We start from the raw sequence: 27,327 nt of genomic DNA, 5'->3' as shown, positions 1-27,327 counted from the left end.
ATTGTTATATATGACTGGCTACACATCCAATCACTGGAAATGATCACCCATTAATAGATATCTTGCATCGCCAAAAGTCAAAAAATTAACTCTGGCAATGCATAGATGAATTCAGTTGATTAAAGCAAATGCTCTACAAAACTGATTTTATGTTCCATCAAGAGAAATCATATTTAGAAAAAAAAAACTTCTAATCTTTTAATGTTTAACTTTTCTCTTTTCTTTAGGACTAATGTTTGCCAACACAGATACTCGCCACTATAAACATTTGACGAAAAGTATCTACCGATTCAACCCTGCATTTGTAACACCAGAGACTGCAAGTATGGTTCATGGAGATAATGAAAAAATATCAGTATCAAATTATGAAAAAGCTATCAACTTTTATTATCATGTAATTTTGAATTCAAATCACGATAAATTGGGTTCTAAGAAACATACTGAGCTATGAGAAAAAAATAATCCTTTGTTTTATAATATACAAATATGCAATTTGCAATATGCATGTGAAAATGCATACAAATAAAACAGTTGTCTTTTTTAATATAGAATGTGTGTGAAAAGAATTGTTTTGTTTTTTTTTTGTTTCATTTTTTTAAAATTCTAATTTTATATTTGTTTATCCTATTATCATCATTATTGTTATTATTGGTTTTGAACTTTTCATGTATTCAGTCTTGTCATAGAGTTAAATCTTCTCACCATTTCTTGCCAATTCTGTGCCTTCACCTCTCTTCTCTTATCCATTGTGCCTATTCTATACACTCTCATCTCCGTATCATCTCTTCCTCCAGTCACCTTACCATGCTAATCATAATTGAGAAGAAAAGCATTCAATCTATGCTTATAGAACACTCCCAACCCCATTTCCTCTACCCATATCTTTATACTCCTCCTGTCTTCTATTTTTCCAGATAATGATACTTGACTTGGGAAGGATTAGACTTCAGTAGCCTTTACTCATCCTCTCTGATTCTTTTGTCACTACATTCTTAGAAATTTTACCTTGAGGATACATTTTGGTTCCTCAATATTAACATATATCTCCTTCATGCACCACTCTAGCCATCAATATATAATGTTGGGTAGCAGAGCACCTCCTTCTACTCAACACACCCACTATCCTTATAACTTTCTCTCTCCCTCACTAACCTCCTGATACTAGTTCTTCCCTTTCCCAATTATCATGCTCTTCCCTAACAGTCTCAGTTTCTTCCCTATCAGCCTCCATCAACAATAATTCTATGTAACTCCAATAAGAACCAACTTGGATCCTGATCAACTATCCAACATATGCAGTCATGGAAAGTGCACCAATCTACCCTGTGACAGGGTCCACCCACTCAATTCACCCCATAACTCTTACTATTTTGTTTTCCCCTTTTACATTAAACCCTGACATTATCCTTCACTATCATCCTTTCTCAATAAATCTTTTTCTTCTATCATACTTTGTTTTCTACTCTTTACTTCTGCACCACAAGCTAACATCTCTAATATTAATACCACGTAAAACACACCCAGCACTCTCTGAAACCATACTAAAACTCACACATTAAAGCAAGACATAGTGCTTCAACCCACTGGGGCCTGTCAACTGTCCAACCCATGCTAGCATGGAAAATGGACAGATGATGATGATGAAGATGACAACAATCATCATCATCATTTAACATCTGTTTTCCATGCTGGCATAGGCTGAACAATTACAAACTAGAGGACTGTTCTGAGCTCTGGTATCTGTTTAGACATGGTTTCTACAACTTGATGCCCTTCCTAATGCTAACCACTTTGCAGAGTATACTAGGTGCTTTTATTTTTTTGTAGCACCAGCATTAGTGAGGTCACTTGTAATTTGCAAGACAAAACCCACCAGCTGAGTGGGATGTAATGTTGAGGGAGGTGGCTTTATACCAGGTTGCAAGAAGTTGAAGATAATATAGGGACAGGCACAGCTGAAGAGGAGATACATGATTTTCTAAGCTGGAAAGAGAGTAACAATTGGTGAGGCTATATCCTTTGGGTACATAATCAATATGAGAACAGGCAATAATGATCAGAAAGGGTTGATTGGTTGGTTGGTAACTTCATGAGAGTGCGAGAGGAATGTGATGGGGATAAAGATGGATACTGAATGGGACACGTAAGTGAAAGCATGGTCAATGGTGAATATCAATTGAGAGGAAATGAAGGAAATAAGAATGAAGTACAGTGGTTTTAACTTTTGGTTAAATACTTCTCTTGCCTTACTAGAAAGAGAGTATCAAAAGTAATTCTCCCCAGCACAAAGCTAAACTGCATCTCATTTAGGTTATCTCTCTTCCTTAATTAATTGAACTGTAACTCTTTCTGTAACTTTCATGGCCAGGTCCAGCAATTTGATACCTCTAATCACTTCTCTCTAAAGCATCTCGTTTTGCCTTCATAACAGTTGACGGATCTTTTTTAAAACGGGGGCCACATTTTTCATTAACGAAACACTTTGAAACTTGGAACACTGGTAGAATGTGTCATATAAAACATCTTTTTCTCTTAGTCTTCTTAAAAAAAAAAGAAATCCCTAAGTTATTCCCTGTTAAAGTTGTCGTATTTCTGTAATTTCAACCAATCACTGACGTCCATTCAGCCGATATACATTAAGTGCCGACTACATAAACAAACGATTCTGAAACAATTCTATCGGTGATAGGGTTAGGGTTAGGGTTAGGGTAAACCAGCAAATTTAAAAAGAAAAAAGCAAATAAAACGAAGAAAAAAAAAAGAAAATGAAAAAAGCAAATTTAAAATGAAAAAAGCAAATAAAACGAAGCTATGGCTTAATCAGCCAAAGGACTAAATGTAAACAACTGAATACTTGTCAGTGATTGGTTGAAATTATCGAAATAAGACAATTTTTTACATGAAATAAATTCGAATACAAAAATATTTTTCTGTTCTATAACACAAAATAGATAAGTATACGAAGTTTGAAAGTCTTTCAGTACCAAAAACACTACGTAAAACATTAATGAAAAATGTGGCCCCCGTTTTAAAAAAGATCCCAGTTGACTATGATGCTGCTACACCAATTGTTGGGTGTGATACCTTTGTGTACAACGTGATTGATGACACAGGTAACTAGGCTGTATTCCACACCACCAGATATTTTAAGCATTTCAGCAGTAATTTCTGCTGGATCAGGAGCTTTCCTCACCTTCATATCCTTAATTGCTTTGTCTATCATACTACTGTCAACAAGAATTGCTGATCTCTCCAGCAGATGCACATGAGAAAGACTCTCTTTCTCCCACTCATTTTCCACATTTAGTAGCCTTTTATAATAACATTTCCATGCCTTTTTTCAGAATTAATAAGTTCAAATATACTGCTATCTTTCTGTACACATTTGTCTCCTACAACATGTTAATTTTTTCTGATTCACTGCCTTCCTATCATGCTTCTGGTCCTCATGCCATGGAATGTTGGCAAACTTCTTTCTTCCTGTTTCTTCCTTTCTAAATAGATCTTCCTCCTAGTTTCTCTTCTAGCTACCTAATATAGTTCTCTGCTGCTCCCATTCTCTCAATTCTCACAAGTCTGCCTCTTTTATGACCATGGCTACTTCCCTGTTGCACTCCCTTGTCACCCACTTTGGCTGGAATTTTACACTAACCACAGACTTAATCTGTAACCACAGCAGTAGGTTGTCCCATAAGAACTTCCAGTTTTCCTCTATGTTATATCTTTTTGTTACTTCCTCTTTTCCATCAAACTTCAATGTACTTCACTGAATTGAATACACGATGTACCAAGACCCTATGCTACCTGGCAAGCATTTGTGCAGATCTTCTATTCAGATACAGACAAAAGCCCCACAATTACCTCCACATTGTCCCTCTCAAGAGCACAATTTTAGGGCTGCAGCCATCAACGTTAGCACAATGACTGTTCAATGAATTATTAAGCTGTCATAGCTTCCGTTCCCGATGGGTTTATGTTTCTAAGCCTTGTCTAAGTTTGAAATCACTAACTACGAACCTATGTTGGATTGTAGATTCTTCACCAGGGAAGGACTTTGCATTTACAAGCATCTACTTACTCTGTTAACTGGTGAGAATGTAGTCAATATGGTTTGTGTGACTACTATATTGATAGGTGATCAGGTGGTTGGCAGATTTCTTGCAGATCAACAAGTCATTTGTCTAGCAGCCTTGCTTCCACCTCATTTCTAGAACCAAAGCTGTAACCTGTATGTACGTCATAAGTTTCTTTTCAATTTCTGCTTATCAAATTCACTTGGTCAATCCAGGAATGTAGATGACATTTGCTTAAGGTATGATACAGAAGGATTGAACCTGACACCATGTAGTTTCAGAATGAAATTTTTAACCACTTTACCATGCCTGCACCTATTTCTTTTACTTTTTTTCTTACTATCAAAAGAAGGACAAGTCATGAAATATGTGATTCTATGCTCTTCATTAAGGAATGTTTTCTGTTGGTGTCTTCAGTATATTTCAAAGTGAAGAGTACTTACCAGGAGACAAATGAATGCTCTAATCATCAGATTTCCATAGTGTCTTGACTTACACAAAATATACTTCATTCATGAATTGAAAACATTACAAAACATTAAATAATACAGAAGTTGCATACTCAAAAAAAATTGTTTATTCAAAAAGGTATAAATTGCTTAAAACTATTTTGAGAAAAATTTAGTTTCCTGGTTTTATTTTGTTCAACACTTCTTGTAGTAATTTTTCACATATCATTAAACTTCGTGGAAGATGGTAACACCCTGGGGAATAGATAGAAGATGAAGAAAATATAGAGAGTTACAATGACTTTACATAGAGATGTATGTCTTATTAAGGAATACACAAGATGTGTCTGAAATCATTTGCCACTTTGCATGCAAACCAACCAGAAGCACTGGCTTTCAGCTTGGTCTAAGTTCTGAATTTCTCTTGTCGATTAATATGTGGTCTCACAGTGCAATCATTTTACATTTCCTTCATATCCTTCAGATTCCTTTGATGATTGCAAAATGGAATTTGGTCTGTCTTTATGTTCTGAGTTCAAATTCCACTGAGGTTGACTTTGCCTTTCATCCTTTTGGGCTCTATAAAATAAGTACCAGTTGAACACTGGAGTCGAAGTAATCAACTTGTCCTCTCCCCCCAAATTGCTGCCCTCGTGACAAAATTTGAAACCATTATCATTATTATTATTATTATTATTAGTAGTAGTAGTAGTAGCAGCAGCAGCAGCAAACTGGCAGAATTGTTACTGCACTGGACAAAATGCTTACCAGCATTTCTTTTGAATTTACATTCTAAGATTAAATGCCACTGGAGTTAACTTTCCCTTTCATCTTTTCAGGGTTGATAAAATAAGTACCAATTATTATGATTAGTAAATTATATATATATATCTCATTATCATTTAACATCCACTTTCCATACTGGCATGAGTTAGATGGTTTGATTGGAACTGGTAAGCCAGGTTCCAGTCTAATCTGGCATGGTTTCTATGGCTTGATGCCTTCCTAATGCTAACCACTCCAAGAATGTAATGGGTACATTTTATGTACCACCAGCATGGTTGCTTTTATGTTCCACTGGCACAGGTGTCAATTATGTGACACCAGCATCAGTCATGACTATGATTTCACTTGGCTTGATGAGTCTTCATTGCCGAAGTTCTCACTATGTGTGAACTAAGAATGTTTACATATTGTGAGGTTTTGTGTACATAAATGCATACAAAACTAAATACTATTGGCTTAGTTTAATATGCCTAAACACTATATTCCCCTGTGATACAAATGGTGGTATGTTGATATTTCAAAACAATACTGAAGAAGGCTTTCTTGGATGTCTTTCCTTTTGTAGCTATGCTCATAATTCTTTCTAAATTTGCAACCCAACTACTGCAACCATATGTCATTCCATAATAAAATTGCATCAACGTCAATTTCTATAAAGTTAAAACAACACAGTACAGTTTTCTTACCTTTGAACATTCCTCCTTTAAAATTCTGGTTGACTTGACCTTCTTGCTTGAGGTAACCAAACCATTCCCCATAATCTGGGTCACTAAACTGAAAATATCAATACACACACGCACATATAAGTCCAGTGAGGTATATAACCCTGGTATCTACTGTATTAAGCACATATATGCTTGTGTTCTACCACAAAATTGGAAATTAGAGATCATTCAATCTCTTAAACAAAATATCCATTGAGTATCTACAATGAAAAATATTTTAAAAAATGGAATGAACAAATCATTTTACTACTTCAATATACAATTTTTTTCAACATAATACAGTATAACCAGTCTTGAATCATTATGCAATAATTCGTGCAGCTACTGATTAATTTTTATGTGCTATTTAGGGCTGCTTCCAGAAGACTTCAGAATCTCATGCAACTCTTCTGGATGGTCTCCTTGTTTAAGTTGGTGAATGCCGCCACAATCCTTGCCTTCAGTTCATCTTTGGTGTTACAAGGAGTTTTATTGGTCTCTCACTCAGCTGTGTCTTACACAATAATCACGGAGGTTGCAGTCTGGGGAGCCTGGTGGCCAGATGTTAGGGATGATGTGGTCACAGAAATTGTCTGACAGCTATGACTGGGTTCTCCGAGAGTGTAATGGGTGCTTTTACCTTCCACCAGCATAGGTGCTATTTGCATGACATTGGGGTGCATTTACATGCCACCAGCATGGCTGCCAATTTGCATGACACCAGTATCTGCCATGACTGATTTTGCTCAGCTTTATGGGTCTTCTTCTCAAGCACAACATAATGCCAAAGGTCTTGGTTTTTGCCTCTGTGAGGCTCAACACTCAAAAGGAACTCAGCCATCTTGCCTCCATGAGGCCTAACAGTTGAAAGGAACTCAGCTACTTTGCCTCCGTGATGCCCAAGGCCCAACGCTTGAAAGGAACTTAGCCACTTTGCTTCTGTGAGGCCTAATGTTCAAAAGATGTTCTTTATGTACCACCAGCACAGATGTACTTGGCTTGACAGCTCCTCTCAAGCACAGCACATTGCCAAAGGTCTTGGTCACCAGTCGTTGCCTCAGTGAGGCTCAAAGTTTGAAGATCATGCTTCACCACCTCATCCCATGTCTTCCTGGGTCTACTTTTACCACAGGTTCCTTCGACAGTTAGAGATCGGCACTTCTTTACACAGCGGTCCTCACCAGCACAGTCGTCTCTCTTGTACTCCACATCTAATTCTTATGCCTAACTTTTCTCTCAAGATGCTTACACTCTGTCGAATATGCACACTGACATTGCACATCCAGTGAAGCATACTGGTTTGATTTATATATATATATATACTAGCAGAAATACCCGGCGTTGCCCGGGTTAAAGAGAATAATGAAATCTAAAAACGCCGTCTAGACTACGCATCATCTTTATATAGAGAGATGTATATACACACACGCACCCAAACACGCGTATATATATATATATATATCAATATAAATATATGAAAGTCAATGAAGTTTCGTAAAAGAAGGTGATCATGTACATACTTTCTTGCTGTTGTGATTATAACACCTCGTTGTAAACAACGTTCCTTGTTTTCCCTTGTGGAGCATATACAAATAGGTTTTTTTCGCTGCCCACTCTTGAGCAGCCAACATACAGTTGTCCATGTGAGAAGCAGGGCTCTTCCAAGAGAAGACCAGCTACAGACAGTGTTTGACCCTGATATTTGTTTATGGACATGGCAAAAGTCACACGAAGGGGGAATTGTAGTCTTCTGAATGTAAAAGGAATGTCTGCTCCTGATGGAGTAAGAGGAATTCTTGGAAAAAAGACGTCATCCCCTTTTGCACATCCAGAAAGAATGGTAGCCTCGATAACGTGTGACATCATTTTCTTTATCACGAGTCGTGTTCCATTGCAAAGTCTTGGTGGTTCCAGATTGCGGAGCAGCATAACAGGCGTTCCAACTTTAAGTGATAATATGTGGGGAGGTAGTCCTGGAGGCTCCAACGAATTGAGAAATTCAGGAGGATAGTTCACCAGTTCATTTGTATCTCGAACTGTATCAACAGACTTGTAAGTTTGAAGATTGCCGGGAAGAGAATGCATCAGGTGTTGATTAATTTTTGTAACAGCTACGTTTTTTGGAGCTAATATTGCACTTTCACATAGCCAATTGTGATTTTGGTAGTTTTGTTTAAAGTTGGGAAAGACTTTGTGTTTGAGGTCATCTACAGAATTAACAACAGAACAAAATGGCCGGAGGTCTGCAACGAAATAATTTTACTCAAAACTTTGCAAGTGAATCAGTGGAGGCAAAGATGCGTCTCATTTACTTGACAATTTATGCACCACATTACAGAAATCACAATGTAAGTATATCTGAAAGGGTAGTCTTACACTGTTGTACCGTTGAATTACAAATAATGCTCATCTATTATGTTCGGTTAAAATTTCATCAACATCAAAAATATATGAATTTTCTTGGGAGTTATGGCCGTTATGCAAAGAATATAATTTCCAAATTTCGTAAAGATCCATTCAGTACTTTTGACGTAGTTTTGGATAAGAAAACAAATGACTAATGTGTGTGTTTGTGTGCATGTGTATGTGTGTGTGATGGGTGTATATATGTATAGATATCTGTATGCATGTATATATGTATATATGTGTACATATTACATGTACATCTATATATATATATATACATCTACACATATGTATACATATACATGTATGCATATAGATCTATATCTATATATATACATATATATACATATATATACATATATATATATATATATATATATATATATATATATATATATATATATATATATATATACATATACGTGTACATATACGTCTATATGTATACATATACATCTCTCTCTCTCTCTTTCTCTCTCTCTATATCTATACATATACGTGTACATATACATCTCTCTCTCTCTCTCTCTCTATCTCTTTCTCTCTCTCTTTCTCTCTCTCTCTCTCTCTTTCTCTCTCTCTTTCTCTCTTTCTCTCTCTCTGAAAGTATCTGTCATTACAGTATCGAAATGGTGTACATATACATCTATATGTATACATATACATCTCTCTCTCTCTCTGTCTCTCTCTCTGTCTCTCTCTCTGTCTCTCTCTCTCTTTCTCTCTGTCTCTTTCTCTCTCTCTCTGAAAGTATCTGTCATTACAGTATCGAAATGGTGTACATATACATGTATATATATACATATACATCTCTCTCTCTCTCTCTCTCTTTCTGTCTCTCTCTTTCTGTCTCTCTCTTTCTCTCTTTCTGTCTCTCTCTTTCTCTCTTTCTCTCTCTGTGAAAGTATCTGTCATTACAGTATCGAAGTGTGATTGTTTCAGTTAGTGGAATAGTTTCATTTTTAAAGTGAAAGTATTTGACATGAGTGTTTTTGTTTCACTTTTGACACGTAATACTTAAATAGTGGAAGAGATATTATGTTGCCGTGTGCTCGAACTCTGCAAGAAGTTAAAATTTCTTTTGACTAAAACACAACTGGGACCCTAAATAAGGCATGTGTAAACTTTGAATGAAATTGGTTGCGTAGTTCTCGAGTTTTAGGGATTCACACACACAGACAGACACACATTCTCATTTTTATATATATAGATATATATATTGTGTGTCATAGGAAACTTGCTTCCCAACCACATGGTCTGGGTTCAGTCCCACTATGTGGCACCTTGTGTCTTTTACTAGCTTCAGCCCAGCCAAAGCCTTGTGATTGGATTTGGTACATGGAAATGAAAAATATCTGTTATATATATATATATATTAATGTGTGTGTGTCTGTGTGTCTGTGTTTGTTCCCCACTGTGTTGATGCGTTTACATCCTTGCAACTTAGCATTTTGGCAAAAGAGACCTAAAGAATAAGTATCAGGCTTTAAAAAAAAGTACTGGAGTTGATTAAGCCAACTAAAAATTCAAGGTAGCACCCCAGCATGTCCACAGCCTAATGACTGAAACAAGTAAAATATAAAAGATATATATGTGTGGGTGTGTGTGCACAAGTGCTTTGCATGTGGTGCTGGTACATGTACTTTTTGTGTGGTGGGAGCATGTGATTGAGATATATATATATATATATATATATATAATAATATTAGGGACAAAATCCAAAATTACAGGTAAAAAACTCAATTAAAATCAATTTATAAAAAATTAAAATTAAATTGAGCCTTATAGATAAAGTATATATAAAATATATAGTTTTAGGGAAAATAATCAATTTTCTAGTTGAAACCAGTTCACAGACCTTACCTCATTAATACTTTGGAAAATGATTGAGAGAGAGAGAGAAAGAGACAGAGAGAAAGAGAGAGAGAGACAGAGAGAAAGAGAGAGAGAGACAGAGAGAAAGAGAGAGAGAGACAGAGAGAAAGAGAGAGAGAGACACAGAGAGAGAGATGTATATGTATACATATAGATGTATATGTACACCATTTCGATACTGTAATGACAGATACTTTCAGAGAGAGAGAAAGAGAGAAAGTGATAGTGGATTTTCATCGATGAGTTCTTGAAAATTGGTTATTTTCCCTAAAACTATATATATATATATATATATATATATGCACACATATATTGGGTCATCCCATAAATAATGCGTTTTTTTTTATACTTCTTTTATTTTTCAAAATTAAGATAAACTAAGTTCTTTTTTAATCAAAAATATACTCTCCTTCATATTCTACAATGCTGTTCCAAAATTCATTTGTCCATGACGAAAAATATTCCTCTGGTACTGTTCTGGCCTTGTCTACAGAATTCATATTTTTTTCTGTCCAAATGATTTTGAAGACTGCAGAATAAATGATAATCAGATGGAGCAATGTCCAGTGAATATGGTGGGTGAGGCATCGTTTCCCATTCAAACTGCTCCAGCCTTTGTAATGTCATCCTTACTGCATGTGGCCAAGCATTATCCTGATGGAAGAACACCTTTTGTCTTGAAACCAAAGATGGTTATTTTTCTTCTAGTGTTGACTTAAGCTGCACAAGCTGCTCACAGTAGATCTCCTTTGTTATCATTTGGCTTGGGTTTAAAAGTTCAAAGTGAAGACCTTCTTTAGCCTGCAGTACCAGTGTTTCTCCTTTCCCTACCCAGTGGCTTTGGCCAGTCACCAGTCACTATCCAGTCCAAAAAAAGGTTCATTTGAGAGATGTAACAGCAAAGAAGAGCACACATTCATTTTCTGTACACAATTAAACTTGGAAAGATTGTAAGGAACCCATTGACCCAATTTAATGACTTTTCTAATGAATGACCAAATCCAAGCTTCTCTGCTAGTTCCTCAACAGTTATAATGGGATTTTATTCCACCAGGGTTTGCAGGACACCCTAGTTGAGCTCTACAATCAGCATGGATGATTTGTTTATAGTGATCAAATGTTTAGCTGCACATAAGCTCACTTCTATTAGCATCAAATCAACATTAACTATACAGGTGCATGGTGTGCTATGTGTCAGATGTCAAAGTGATCACAGAACAACTTGAGATGAAGTGTTCTGCTCAAGAACACAATGCACCACCTTGTCCAGGAATTGAACTCATGATCTTGTAATCATGAGTGCAACATCCTAACCACTAGGCTATGCAACTCACGTGTGTGTGTGTGTGTTTGTGGCTCAGATCTATGGTAGAAGCCATTTATTATATAGATATCATACAGAATGATGAAACCTGAAACTATATGGTGGTGAAGCAAACTCTGTAATCACACAGTCATGCATGCACCTGCATATGTGTGTACACATATGCATGTGTGTATGTAAGTTAGAAGCAGCTGTTCTTTTAAACATGTAACTACAAAAACTTAAACATTTTTTTTAGTGCTAACATTTTGTTCATATAATTGCTTGTATTCATATGTTGGTCTTCATATGCATGACTGATTATTCAGTTTCCAGTTGGCTGTCTGGCTTATTAGAGGTGATTAGGTCATTTACCGGCAAATGATTATGTCCTTTACCTATGATTATGTCATTTACCTGCAAATGATTATGTCATTTACCTATGAGTGATTATGTCATTTACCTACAAATGATTACATTATTTACCTATATTGTATCGCACGTGCAACATATGATATAACAGGATAATAATAATGTCTTCGCAAATCGTTCTACTTTAGATACTGGTAATAACCCTCGGCAATACGCAACTCTAAGTTTTACACAATAGGGGTGTTCTACTTTCACACAACAACCTACAAATGATTATGTCATTTACCTGCAAATGATTATATCATTTACGTATGAGTGATTATGTTGTTTACTGGAAAATTATTATGTCATTTACCTACAAGTGATTATGTCATTTACCTACCGCACGTTCAACGTACGATATAACAGGATAATAATAATGTCCTCACAAATCGTTCTACTCTAGACACTGGTAATAACACTGGTAATAACCTCGACAATACGCAACTCTAGGTTTTACACAATAGGGTTGTTCTACTTCCACACAACAACCTACAAATGATTAAGTCATTCACTTGCAAATGATTATGTCATTTACCTGTGTTAATTCCAGAAACCATGATTTCTCATTTTTATACAATGACAGGTACTTGATATGCACAAGGCTATCTCTATAGAGTACTAATGCCTTGGTGTCTTGGAAAAATCAATAGTTTCATGGAAAGAAACAAAAATATAAAGATTTGTTTTGAACAGGCAAAAGGCAAGATATTATTTCCGTGAATGAAGATGGGACTGTTTGACATTCATGCCTTTTGCAAGTACTGAAATAAAATGGTTTCAAAGGAGTTTCAAGGTTACTCTTCAAGTCAATTTACCTTTATATTTATGTTACTTGCCAAATATATGGAACTTTCTTTTAATTAAGCATAAAGTTTTTGTATATACATATAAAAGAGAGAGCTTATGGCATTCAATCATTTTCCAAAGTATTAATGAGGTAAGGTCTGTGAACTGGTTTCAACTAGAAATCAAAGACACATTGCAGTTCACCTTATTTCAGAAGCTTATTACATTGTTCTGTCATATTTTCTGGAGATATATAATATATTTTTAGACTTCGTTTGAAGCAATAAAATACTCACATGTGTAATTCCATAATCAAAGATTGTTGCAAATGTATGCAAATAGTGATCTTTTTCTGTATATTTATAAGCCATTAAGAAAGCTATCATGCTTTCACAGAGAGGCCACCAAAGTTTCATGTTCCATTCTAATTGCATAGGTGAGAGGCCATTTGCGTCTAAAAAGTAGAAAAGACCTCCATTTTCCTTGTCCCAGCCTGTTTGGAATGGTTGTTCAATCAATGACATTAAAGCCGTTTCTTTGAGTGAGTTATTGCTTGTTTGAACTGCATATCTCAAGAGAAACCATCCTGCTTCAATTGTATGACCTGAAGAGAAATTAATCATTCAAAATAAATAAATTAAAATTATATATATTTTTTGAAAACTAGTGAATAAGAGCATAACATTCCATAACCCACTGATTTGAACCAGTAAAAGAGAAAAGCATTATTGAAAACTTGTTTCGTTTTGATTTTCATGGTTTAGAAGAGGAAGGATAGTGTCTATGACCCACTCTAGGATCTCCAAGACTGGTGAGCAGAAGAAACCATGTTTTTATTTGTAATTTGTATGAGGGGTGTTCCCAACACACTTAATGGTATGACAACAGGTAAACAATACTTTCATTTAAATTTTATTGTATTTTTCAACAAATACTTTTATTCTTCAAGTCATTTCCTTGAATTTGCTTTTTGTGATAGAATTTCTTTTTACCATTTATAACTGTCTGTCTTGCTCAATCAACCACTCTTCTGTAGTCAGCTGAAGTTTTTCATCACAGAAGAATAGTATACTCTTAAAATGGTGCTTCAAATTTGAAAACCAGGAAAAATCACAGATGGCAAGTTGTGGAGGAAAAGATTGAGTGAGACAGCTTTTCAAAATTGCATTCACAAATGGCAATGTTTGACATTTGAGTCATGTGAGCTGGTGCATTATCATGAAGAATAAAATACTGAAAGTAATAAAGTAATCAAATAAAGCAACAATTTGATGGGCTTGATTCTCTGATCAACTGACTTGTGTCTGTGAGCAAGGCACTTCACTTTGTATTGGTTCAGTTTACTCAGCTGGAAATTAATACCAGCAACAACCAGGGCAGTCGTGTACTCTCAGTCACTTAAATGTCACAAAAACTGGGATAAGTTCCAACCAAATGGACCCGTAGGATTGAGATAGACTTTAATCTTTTAATTAAGATGTGTAGTATAGCACTGGAAATGGTTATTGTTTTGTACAAGATTGAGTGATGAATGAATTGTATCATCTTGAATATCATTAAGCTATAATTGAGAATGGTGTGTTTACTATTATATTAAATAATGCAGTTATTTGTTTAATATATTATACTGAGTAATGTATGTATTGCACTATAATTACACTTTGTTATGTTAGGTGATTAAAATACCATGTTTTTTGTGTAGCACTATCAAATACTGTCTGGTATAGAACTTTACTTTGTGCTGCTATAGTTTGTGGTAAAACACAGTCAGTGGTATTTTGCATCTTAGATATTTCATTGAAATTACTACCACAGAATGCAGAAGTTCTACAATCATCAGCTAACAAGGGATCTTCAATGAAGTAGTTACCAACTTACTAGAAATAGCTACCAAATATCCTTTAAATTATATCATGCCTTAAGAAAAGAGGAGAGTTACTGGATAATGTAGTCCTGTTAGCACTATACCTAAGGAAAAGATACGATGATCATAGCTAGAATGTTTGTGATTATAAGTGTGTTGGATCATAACTGATCTGGAGCAAAACAATAATATTTAACTCTACTATAACAAAAAAAAAAGTTTGCACATATTTTTAAATGTATCCTAAGAATAGGATCACAAAGTTCTCTTGACTAAGAATATATTCAACCACTACAGTGGTTGAATGATGCAATCATTATATAATGAAAATATGTCTTCAGTTTGAACTATTCCAAAGGCAATAAAGATTAAATATATATGTATTTAAAAAAGACATATTAAGTAATAATAATCAGTTGTAATTTAAGTAATTAAATAACATCCTTTACATTATACTTTCATTGTACACATAAGTGGTCATGAATCTTGTCCTTCAACAACTTATAAATTTGTATTAATCATTGACAGAGGAGAAATTTGTCACTGACCATAAGACTACAGCATTGAGTTGTGTTATTGAACATTCTAGATAAAGTTGCTTAGAAAGCTTCTTCACAATCACTTGAACAGTTCAGTGCAACAGCCACACCTCCCTAAAGAAACTTTTCTATCACACAGCTTTATTTTTAAAATATTTGGACATAAACACCCACTGGAAGAACAAGTAAATTATGGTAAGAAAGACTTCCTTTATATAATCTGTTCTGTTATATGTAGCAACTAAGATTAAGGGCTGTCAAGAATATAATGTTTAATCAATAGAAGTCATGTAACATATATAGTAAAATTTCTAACTATTCATAGACAGAAGGAAAACATTTTACAATAACTAAGGAACATATTTTTCTTACCAGGGTTCATTAATCGGCCCGCACTTCCAGGTAACTCTTCTCCTTCCAATGATATATTTTCCAGCACAACGAATCCTTGCCTCTATTAAAACATTTTTAAAAAAATGATTTATGTTAATTCATAACTGAACCTGTTAATGTCATTTCAGCATGGGACCATTTTGATGTCATATTTTACATGGGATTAAAATCCAAGTTGGTAGGTATGCTGTAATCTATGGACTTACCTTATACGTTTAACTGCATTAATCTCTTTAAATCTTTTCTATCACATAAGAAATAATATATTGGCATTTTTGGCCATTTAAGTAATTAGCTAAATTTTCAGAATCTTTTCAAATTATTCATATCAGAACATTTTAAAAACAAAGAGCAAATGGAAAAATGATGTCAGGGGATGAGAGTAAATGAAGTTCATGAATCAATAAATTATGGCTCAAATATTGATAATGGAGAAGTTGCAGACACAACAGATGGTAAGACTAGATTCTAAGCAATATCCAACTTGATACTTTACATTTCTGAATTCAATTCTTGCCAAAACTGACTTCAAATTTCATTCTTTTTAGGTCAATAAAATAACTTGTGTGGTCCAAGTCACATAACTTAACTTACACTTCTTGAAAAATCAAGACCTAGGAGCTTAGTTAAAAATAATTTTTTCCATATAATTCATTATTGTGAATTTCAGAGTTTACTTTAGCTGATTTTGTCTGTGTATAATAGTTTCAATTCACTTAACATTCATTAGTAGTTGTTACAGACAACTCAACTGAGAACTAGGACTCAGTATAGCAGATACACCAGAGTTATCCTTCACCATCAGTTATATCTGACCTAGCAGAAGCAGCTGCTTTTAAATTACATTGTAATACTATTCTGTATGTTTGCAGACTTGAATGGGATTTATCATGAAGCCACTAGTGTTGAATTCTCAAGAGAAGTTCTACAGCATAGTGGTCCATTGGAATTGAGGTCTATATGTACAATCTGGAATAACATATTGTCCTTTGAGAAGTAGTTATGATGGAAATTATATGTTAGTTATGATGGAAATTATATGTTAGTTATGATGGAAATTATATGTTAGTTATGATGGAAATTATATGTTAGTTATGATGGAAATTATATGTTAGTTATGATGGAAATTATATGAATAACTCTCATTTCACAATTGAGTAGTTTAGGTGATCCCCCCAAGCGAGAATCATACTTCTAGACCAATGAGCCACTTTATACAAAATATACGCTCACGTTTACATCAAGATCTGAGGAAGCAAACTATGCTAACATGAAAAAACGGATGTAGAATTGCTAAACAAAGAAAAATAATCATTCCAAACAATATCAAATGTTCTAAATTTTTATTATTTGTTTTTAAAACAAATAAATATTTTTACCTGAATATGTTTCAGAATTTCAAGAGAGCAGCGCTCAGAAAGTTTACTATAAGTGCCATCTGAATCCAAATCAACAGTGATTAACTGATCAGCCAAACAGAGAAGCATCATTGGCACGGCAAGTGTCTTAACTTCGCCACTACTTTTAAGAAGAGAACAACCCAGGTCTGTAGAATCTTCATAGGTCCAATAGAGAATTTTCACCATCATTTCCAAAGCTTCATTCTAAAAGAAAGAAGTATTTGTTTTACATATAAGTTAATTAAAATATATGGGAAATGAGATACATACAATAATCTAAAAGGATTTTATTTTGATAAGTTTTGGCAGGATCCAAATATAAAACTGGTTTGGGTTAGTGTGTAGCTATGAGTAGAAATTCAGTAGAACAAATAAGGTGTTGAACTAACAGTCAACTGGTAACTGTTGTGCATTTTGTCAAGGTTATGTGCAATGTATATAAGCAAGAAACTCAGTTTTTATTGAATCAGATGTAAATAGGTTGTTGTTACTGTTGTTGTTGTTGTTATTTAACCCCAGGTCAGAGACATATGATCAAATGTTTTTCTTTGATCATTGCTCTAATCATATGACCATTCAGCTTTTTTAAGAATATGTAGAACTATATTATCTAATGTGTCGTTTCCTTGTTTATGAAAGTGGCATGTGAACTGAGGAAAATTTATCCACTATTTCTTTTTGCTGGTCAAGTAGCCATGTAAAAACAAGCACTACTCAATGTAGTAGGGTTGTTAAAAATTGAGAGACAGTGATTTTGTAGAAAGCATTGTGTGAAAATGTTGATAATGACAAAATGTTTGGTAGTTAAAAATGTCAAAACTGAATCTTCCTTAGAACCGATTAAACACATGTTAACTGCCAAACCAGAACAAAATATATAGGTGGTGCATGAAGCAGTGTGGTAAATAAACAAACTTTAGATTAGTTCAAGTATATCTGGGACATATATGATCTGTAAAGAGGAATTTTCGCTGCAGTTTGCAATGGATAAAAATTCTCCCTTTAGGTAAAAGGGGTTAAAAACACCAGTCAGTTTAGACCATTCCCTATGAGCTTCTTTTGAGCTTCTTTACTCTCTTCAGTACCAGATACCAAGTGAGGCAACTCTAAACTGCCTAGAAGGCTTAGCTTTCTCATAAGAAACCAGTAAATATTATTTGCTGATTGTGCATATCAGCTGTCAATTGAAACTCTGTTTCCACATGTCCTGAACATACAGGAGACAGCAAAATGACTCCTTTGAGGAAAATTTGACAGCAGTTAGGCAACCATGTTGTAATAATGATAGATGAGACAAGAAAAATTTTAGCAAATGAGCGAGCTTGACAACAAGAGTTCCAAAATTGTATTAACTGAATTATTTACCTTATATGTTTCAATCTTACTGGCTCGGTACACTTCAGACATCCCTAGTACATAGAAACATTCACTAAAGATATTTCTCTGAATTTTAATATGTTTACCCTCTGCTGTCATTGAGAAGGCACATCTTTTTGTATCTGGGTCCTTGATATGCTTCCGTATAAATTCTGCTCCTAAAGAGAAGGAGAAAACATTTGATTAGAAACAACAATTGTTACCATTACCTCTTACTTGCTTCCTATGAGTGGTACAACGGCAAATGTTAGAAATCCCAGAGACAATACTGTTAATACTAACATTACCACTAGGAACACCACAATCCAGGGCCAGTAAGATATTCAATGCTCTAGGTCAGTCTTATAATGTACACCCTACTTTTAATTCTCTAATGTATGCCCGTTTCTTTTAACCTTACAATGTGCAACCCTTTCTCCAAGTCGTACAATATGCAGTATTTAACAAATGTTCCATCCAGGTGGGGACCCTATACGTCAATGAAACTGGGAAACCAGCCCTTATGTGCCAGGCATGGCTCAAGAAGGAACAAACAACAACAATAACATCACTCAGAAAGCAAAACAAATGAGTTCGTATGAAAAGTGTTGGTGATAGAGTTTTGTGGTTATTGATCGTGTGAACACATCTCATTACTGCTATATTTTTATTTTATTTTAGGGGAGTGAAAAGCAAAAATGAATAAAAAAAATACCTAACTATTATAAATGTGGGTGTAAGATTGTGTGGTGTTGTTGTTGCTTCAGAAACATTCCTACAGTGCCATCCCGTTGGTTTTGAGGTTTTTTTCTAGTTATATTATACCATGGTTTACATTATCCAATGTGTACTTCCTATTTTTAAGACACTAAGTTGTGATTTGAAGATTTGGCTGCTGTTTCCAGCAGTTCAGGCGACCATATAGAGACTCCGTCATTAACTTGTGGTGTATATGTATGTGCGTGTGTGTGTGTGTGTGTGTGTGTGTTTTTGTGCATATGTGTGTGTGCACGTGTGTGTGTTTGTGCATGTGTGTGTGCACATGTGTGCACATGTGTGTATGTGTGCACGTGTACGTGCATGTGTCCGTGTGTGTGTGTGTGTGTGTACGCACACATGAGATAGAGTACTCACAAATTATCTGCTAAAGATAGTTTGAAGTATTTTCTTTGATAAGTCTATTGTCCTATAATTTGTCGAACTGTCACACTCACCTATAAATCTTTGATTCTTTTCCTTTTTATCTAAACTGTTCTTTTATTTTTTTGTTTTATCAAACCTATTAAATATTTTCTAAGTGAAACAGTATTAAATTTATTAACAAATTTTTGGTTCCAACCAGTTTGAGACCATCCTTTGATTCTATGAGACAAACCTATTTGTCTTAGAGTTTCCATATATAATATTTAACTCTATTACTGTGAAAGGCATTGACAAATTACCTTTCCTCTTGATAAACGAATTAGGCCTTTGGAGGATGTAAGAAGGATTGAAATCCTCATAACTTGGTCGTCATCATCATCATCATTGTTGTTGTTGTTCTTCTTCTTCTTCATCATCATCATCATCAATGTCATTGTCATCATCATCGTCATCTCCATTATCATCATTACTGTTGTCATCATCATCATCACCATCATTCAATGTTCACTTATATATAACAGGCTTCTGCTTTTTGATTTACCAAATTTTCTCGCAAGGCTTAGGTTGGCCTGAGGCTATTGTAGAAGACACTTGTCTAAATTTCCATGCACTATGACTGAGTGAACTTGAGACCACAAGCTTCTCAACTGCACAGCCATGTCTGCACCTATTCAGCCATGCCTGAGTAACGCAGCTATACCTGTGCCTGATCGTATATTCTTACCAACTTGAATATTCCCAGTTGAGGCATTTTCCCTCTACTTATGTACAATCATGGTTGTATAATTAAAAGGCCTCTTCTTAGTTACCCAACTTTGTATTCTTGGGTTCATTTTCACTGTGTGAGGGCCTTGAGTAAATGTCTTTTTCCATATCTTCATGAATAAAATCTGGAAAATGGAAACTGTGTGGAGACTGTTTTCTGTATGTGTGTGTGTGTGTGTGTGTGTGTGTGTGTGTGCAAGTGTGCATGCATGGATGCGTGCGTACATGCATGCATGTGTGTGTGTATGTGTGTGTGTGTGTGCATATCAGAGGAGGATATAAACATTGGCAAAAAAATTACTGAGAAAAAAAAAAGGTGTCAAACAAAAATACTTTGTGGTATTTATTCCATCTGCAATATACAAACACTCACTATCAGAAATACAGTGAACCATTGATGGTTTATTGGACACCTATAACAAAATGTATGATACATATGAAAAATGTAATACATACAAAGGATTAGCTACATGCAGTGTTCCGTACATTTGTTGATTATTTCATTATATCATAGGTATGAAATTGGTTTACCTTTGATTGCTGCATTATATATGTCTTCACGATGAAATCGTTCAAATTCATTGTAAAGCTTTGCATAAGTCCAGACCTAAAAGGAAAATTCAAAAGAATTATTTAAATGAATGATCCAATATAAACAATGCAAATGTCTAACAAAAATATGGATTTCAAAGTTCCACATCATAAAATAATAAGTAAATTACACAAACTGACAAAGAGCTTCTGTATGGTTGCTCAGACCAGTTATGGGTAAGAAAGATTTTACCTGTCTTCCTTGTAGCCATCCATATTTTATTGTATCATAGATTGAACCATCTCTTCCTAAGCATGTAAAGAATCCTCTGCAAAGTTGAAGAAAACACCATAAATTTTCAGTATATCGTAATGGCAAGTTCTTGGTAGAGCAAGTCTATAACTAATTTTTAAAATCTATGTTGCATCAGTTGGAATACTATACATCATCTGATTAATACCCTTGAAGAAAACAGTCAGAATTATAAAAAAAAAATTAGTTTCTTCTATCCAAATCAATGGCTTCATACCTTAACATGTCTTCAAGCAAATGGCTGAAACTAGTAAGAGTGAGAGATCATCAAAGCAAAATGCTTATGAAAATAGGGTGCTGGACTAATAACAATATGGTAATTGGTTCAGATATTGCAGCAAGATTTTGAGGTTCATCCTTTAGCATTTAAACTAGTTATATCTGGCCCAAATATTTTACCTGCTATATGTTCAAACTGATTAGATCTGGCCTCTCACACCTACCTGATAATGTCTTTCTTAAAATAAACAATTGCTTCATCAAAATCTCATAGTTACAATATAATGCATGATTTATTCAAAACAGTGTGAATAAATAAGCAATTACATTTAACAGAATGGTCTGAATGTTAAAGGGTTCTACCATTTGCAAAGCACATAAATCTGTTTATTCCACTTTGGTTGGTTGATAAGAATCAGATATCCACTGATTGATTAGCAGGAAAAAAGGCATCTAGCTCTACAAATTATGCTAGCCTACAGAAATTCACTTTAGTTACTTGCAACTCTTTCTGACGCTATTTTAGCATCGTAAGTGAATGGCTTTGACAGTTAAATATTGTGGTGGTGGTGGTGGTGGTGGTGGTGGTGGTGGTGGTGGTGGTGGTGGTGGGGACTAATAATATAGTATTTGTGACACTTGTAGCTTCTATGATAATGGCAAGTAAACAATAAGCTGTGATGATCATGGTTGTTTGTAACAGTCATAAGTTGATGGTAACAGAAAGAATTTTAGTACTCAATGTTCTAGTGTGAGTAGTAGGAACTGAGACTAAAAGTACATCTTCATAAATAAGCAGGAGTACTTTGAGCCAACAAAAGAGCCTAACCATCATTACAAGATATGAAAGAAATTGCAGCCAAATATCCTTCAAATCATTTTAACTATCTTAAAAATGAAAGGACATATTAAATAAGGCTGTTGTCCAAGCTAAAATATTCCTGAAAAAAGAAGATGGGATGGTCATGACTGGGATATCTTTTAACATACATCTGCTCAATCAGGGCTGACTAAAGATTAAATAAGTACAAAATTCAGGAGTATCAGGAAACATAAATATTTTAAAATTTGATATGTGAGATATCAAAAGTCAAAACTTACCCATTATTTTCGTCATGTGAATGCTTTAACCAAAATGCTATACATCTGTCAAGTTCAGAGGAAACTTTAGCAACCATTTCAGGAATTCTATCTTGTATATTCTCCATTGATTGAAAAGTTGAAACTGAAATATACATACATACATACGTACATACATACATACATACATACATGCATGTATGTATGTATGTATATGTGCACATTTGTATGTTTTGTTTTATGTATGTATTCTTATGTATATAGTTGCATATATAGACATGCTCATATATATCTAAATGATAAACTTCTGGAAAATTTTATAGATTTTTACAGTTCCAGTGATGGATTGGATCTGTAGTCTTTGAATTAGCTTTCTCCTTTCTGATTTTGAGATGCCTAATTTCTCAAGATTGATATTTAGGCAGTGTGTTACATATCCCAGAGTCCAGTAATTACAGGTATAAACCTAAACCTGTAAGCTGGATAGAGAAACTGCAGATTTCTCAATAATTCAGCATAGGTATTATCTTTTTCACTGATCTTCAGCTTTATGCTAACATCCACTAGGCAGCTAATTTCCACAACAGTATTGGTGCAGCCTCCTGGTTTGCCAGTTCTCAGTCAAACCATCCAACCCATGCCAGCGGATATTAAACAACAACGATGGTGATGATATGTAGTTAAAAGAAGAAAAGAAAATGGAGATAAGGAAGTTAACAATTATTCATTATTAACAAATTGGTCATCTCTGCTTCTTACAGCCGTTTCAATTAATACTCAATAATTTAATTACAAATTTGTACATTAAATTTGCATTTATGTGACATGAGCATAACTTCATCAGAAGCAAAAAATGATGTACTTTGAGATGTTGTATGTGGACCTAACAATTCATTTCAGCAGTCTGCTCTCTTCTCAGCCAGGCGTAACCTGCACTTCCTGCTACTATTGAAGTAAGGTTTGCATTTCTCCAGGATCTTCCACTTTGTTGTACTCTGTGGTGCTTTCTTTCAAAGACCACATGTGCTTGGCTAGGGTTGTATGTATATGTAATCTGGTGTTGGGTTTGCTCTCAAGAATTCATTAGTACCACACGTGCTTGACTAGGGTTGTATGTATATGTAATCTGGTGTCGGGTTTGCTCTCAAGAGCAAAAGGGGTGCAAGAAGCAGCTGATAGAAATTATGCCAAGGGTTTGTACTCTTATGTTAAGGAGGCCTAATATCTTCTTCAGTAGCTCCAGTGAGAACCGCAAATAGAAATTTGCTTTTGATTGACACCTCTTCTATTCATAAGCGCTGGGTAGACCATTTTTCTGCACTTTTGAATAGACCATCATCCATTGACATGCAGAAACACACATCCTAATGCTTTGTGCTAATTTTTAATTTCATACATATATATATGTTGGATGTGCAACATCAGTGTGCATGTATGACAAAGTGCAAACGCATTGAAAGAAAAGATGAGCATAAGAGGAATCAAATGCAGCATGCAAGAGAGAAGACTACATTGGTTTGTACAAGTGATGTGTATAAATGAAGACAGGGGTATGAAGAAATGTTGATCACTGAAAGTGAAGGATACCTGCAGAATAGGGAGACCCAGGAAGACATAGGATGAAGTGGTAAAGACTGATCCCAGGATGTTGGGCATTACAGAGAAAATGACAATGGGCAGAAATGTCTGGCGATATAAGATTCTTGAGAAGACCCAGCCACGTCAGCAAAACTGAGTTCTAGAAGCATTTTGTGCTCCCCCTACATGTAACAAGAAACCTTTTTACACACCCTGCCCTAACAAACCAAACTACATCTCTTCCCTTCCACACATCTACTCTTTCATGCACTATACTTATCTCTCATTTCCCAATCTTGCCCTCATGGCCCTGTTCACTGTATCATTGCTATCCAGTAGCCCCCCCCCCCCAGCATGGAAAATGGATGTAAAACGATGATGATGATGATGATATATATATATATATATATATATATATATATATATATAGAGAGAGAGAGAGAGAGAGAGAGAGAGAGCAATAAGAAAATGGAGGGGATAAATAGGTAGTATTCATCAACTTATAGACATTATAAGTTGATGAATACCATCTATTAATCCCCTCCTTGTTCTTATTGCTCTATAAATTAATGGTAAAATAACTCTTTACCCTCACTCATTTATTATGCTTGGTAATGTAATTGTCATGCAATGAAAAAACACTTGTGTAATAATTGGGTATTCTACCAGCAGTATATTGGATAGATATTATCCCTTAGTTGGTTGGATTCATGGATTCACAACCTCTAACTTTCTTGAATTTAAAATATATATATATATATATATATATATATATATATCATCGTTTAACGTTTACTTTCCATGCTAGCATGGGTTGGACGATTTGACTGAGGACTGGCGAACTAGATGGCTACACCAGGCTCCAATCTGATTTGGCAGAGTTTCTACAGATGGATACCCTTCCTAATGCCAACCACTCTGAGAGTGTAGTGGGTGCTTTTACGTGCCACTGGCACAAAGGCCAGTCAGGCGGTACTGGCAACGGCCCTGCTCAAAATGGTGTATATTACGTGCCACCTGCACAGGAGCCAGTCCAGCAGCACTAGCAACGACCTCACTCGAATGTCTTTTCACGTGCCACCGGCACAAGTGCCAGGAGGGTGACATATATATATATGTATATATATATATATATATTATAGTGGGGTAGGCTGGTTAATGGGTTTACCCTGGGTTTCTTGCTCAAAAGGGGTTTGGCCTTATGGCATTTCTTCAGACGCCCAAACACTGCTGGCCTAAGACCTCTTTAAAAAATGGAGGGGGAAATAGCCTCATTTTTAAGAGTAAAACCCTAGGTGATTATCTCCCTTTATCATTGTCCATCAAGTCACCAAAGCACCACGAAGGTGATGTGTGTGTGTGTGTGTGTATATGTGTACTACATATCTCATGCCTAAGTGACTGCAAAGTAACATTGAATGATGTGTTTTGCTCAAAAACACAATACAATGTCTGGTCTGGGAACTGAACCCATGACCTTGTGAGTGCAATACCCTAACCACTAGGTCATATGTCATCAATTAATGCATGCACATCTGTAAATACAGTGCAGTAGTAAATAAAATATTTGGAAACTCAAATGATTCTTAATGTTATTGTCATAACTTAATGTGGATATTGCAAACTAACAGCTTATCTGACATGAGAACAGCTAGAGAAGAAGATGGGACTAACAACCATACAACAAAGCATACTCTACAGTCTAGAATGCTTAGTCAACAAAAAGTTGACTCTATATACACTGACTGTGACTGGTAATTAGATAAGTGATATCAATTACAGAAACGTTGCGGCTAATTAAAGTATTTATCTTCTCATTGCTGCTGAGTTTGAAAATATAATAAAGGAAAGTATTAATAGAGAATAAAAGGGAGTGGAGAAAGTTGTATGTAATTGTTATACCCATCTTGTTACCATTTGTTGAATAGGTGCATATCTAATTTATTAGGTCACCTTCATAAATCTAGTCAGTCTAATACAATAACTTGTTAATTGGAGTCATGTCATGAATACTGTTTTTCTCTTCTGAGAGAATAATCAGTTAAAAAGTAATAATAATACTAATAATAATAATAATAATAATAATAATAATAATAATAATAATAACTAATACAAATAGCCACAAAACACAAGCAAAACAAAAAACTGTTTTCAGTATTTAAGGAAGCTGACAAATACAAACAAGAAATCAATCTACCTAACAAATACGAAGAAGAAGAAGAAGAAACAACAAAAGCTATAAAACAAATGAAATCCAAACTAAAACTAGAACAGCAACGGACCATGATAAAACGATGGCAAGAAAAGCCCCTACATGGTAAATACTGGGCTAAACTAAATGCGAAAGAAATAGACAGAGAAAAATCCCAGCAATGGCTGAGAAGCTCAGGACTCAAAGCAGAGACTGAAGGATTTTTAATTGCTGCACAAGACCAAAGCCTCCCCACCAGAAATTACCAAAAACACATAATGAAAAGAAATATAACAAGTAACTGTAGAATATGTGGAGATCGACAAGAAACAATAAATCATATTATCTCTGGCTGCCCAGTCCTGGCTAAGAAGGAATATATTCACAGACACGACAGAGCTGGGACCTATATACACTGGAAGCTATGCCAACATTATGGAATAGCAACAGAAAAAAGATGGTATAAACACACGCCAGAAAAGGTCACAGAAAACGAGAAAGCAACCATACTCTGGGATATGCCAATACACACAGATAGAGAAATTAAGGCAAATAGACCAGATATAGTTGTCAAAGATCATGAAGGAAAAAAATGCCTTCTAATTGATGTTTCAATACCAGCAGATGACAACGTTTCTCTAAAAGAAATGGAAAAACTTTCAAAATACAAAGACCTGGAAATAGAGATAACTCGAATGTGGAATCTAAAAACAGAAACAATTCCTATCATAGTAGGTGCCTTAGGTATAATAAAAAAATATTCAGACAAATACATAACAAAAACACCAGGACTTACAAATATATATAACATACAGAAAATTGCACTACTGGGTACTGCACACATTCTACGCAAAACACTTTCAATACAGTAAACATAAGAGCACCACAGCAAACCACAGCACATACCCAAGGCGCACAGAGCTGCGCTCGGTAGTGAAGTGAAAGCACGTTATAAAAATAAAACTACTGAATAATAATAATAATAATAATAATAATAATAATAATAATAATAATAATAATAATAATAATAATGCTGTGCATTTCATTAGCTTGTATTGCTGGGTTTATGTCTCCCCCACACACACACACATACAAACACACACACACCTCTAACTATAAAATTTTATTGCAAGGCAGTAGTTTATACTGCACAAAATTG

General features: G+C 34.9%; 2 protein-coding genes across 3 annotated transcripts in view; one reads left to right on the top strand and one right to left on the bottom strand.

The window, feature by feature from the left end:
* LOC106878939 (N-fatty-acyl-amino acid synthase/hydrolase PM20D1.2) overlaps window positions 1-563 on the top strand; it is a 29,069-nt gene extending 28,506 nt beyond the window's left edge. For both annotated transcript variants that reach the window (XM_014928311.3, XM_014928310.3), the window contains one exon: window positions 228-563. In XM_014928311.3, coding sequence (XP_014783797.2) covers window positions 228-451 — 224 coding nt within the window. In that variant the 3' untranslated portion in view covers window positions 452-563. The remainder of the gene's footprint in view (window positions 1-227) is intronic.
* Window positions 564-4,630: 4,067 nt separating this feature from the next.
* The window catches only part of LOC106878928 (N-acylglucosamine 2-epimerase), a 29,038-nt gene continuing 6,341 nt past the window's right edge, over window positions 4,631-27,327 (bottom strand). Inside the window, exons 2-10 of the mRNA XM_014928291.3 lie at window positions 22,421-22,544; window positions 21,041-21,116; window positions 20,788-20,863; window positions 18,358-18,527; window positions 16,972-17,196; window positions 15,572-15,653; window positions 13,093-13,400; window positions 5,995-6,082; window positions 4,631-4,777 (exon numbers count right to left, since the gene is read on the bottom strand). Of these exons, the coding sequence (XP_014783777.1) occupies window positions 4,695-4,777; window positions 5,995-6,082; window positions 13,093-13,400; window positions 15,572-15,653; window positions 16,972-17,196; window positions 18,358-18,527; window positions 20,788-20,863; window positions 21,041-21,116; window positions 22,421-22,527 (1,215 nt within the window). The 5' untranslated portion in view covers window positions 22,528-22,544 and the 3' untranslated portion in view covers window positions 4,631-4,694. The remainder of the gene's footprint in view (window positions 4,778-5,994; window positions 6,083-13,092; window positions 13,401-15,571; window positions 15,654-16,971; window positions 17,197-18,357; window positions 18,528-20,787; window positions 20,864-21,040; window positions 21,117-22,420; window positions 22,545-27,327) is intronic.

This window comes from Octopus bimaculoides, chromosome 1 (assembly GCF_046866305.1).
Source record: "Octopus bimaculoides isolate indiv1 chromosome 1, ASM4686630v1, whole genome shotgun sequence".
Classification (NCBI taxonomy): domain Eukaryota; kingdom Metazoa; phylum Mollusca; class Cephalopoda; order Octopoda; family Octopodidae; genus Octopus; species Octopus bimaculoides.
The sequence above is the reverse complement of the archived record's forward strand: the minus strand, read 5'-3'. Positions and strand labels throughout refer to the sequence as shown.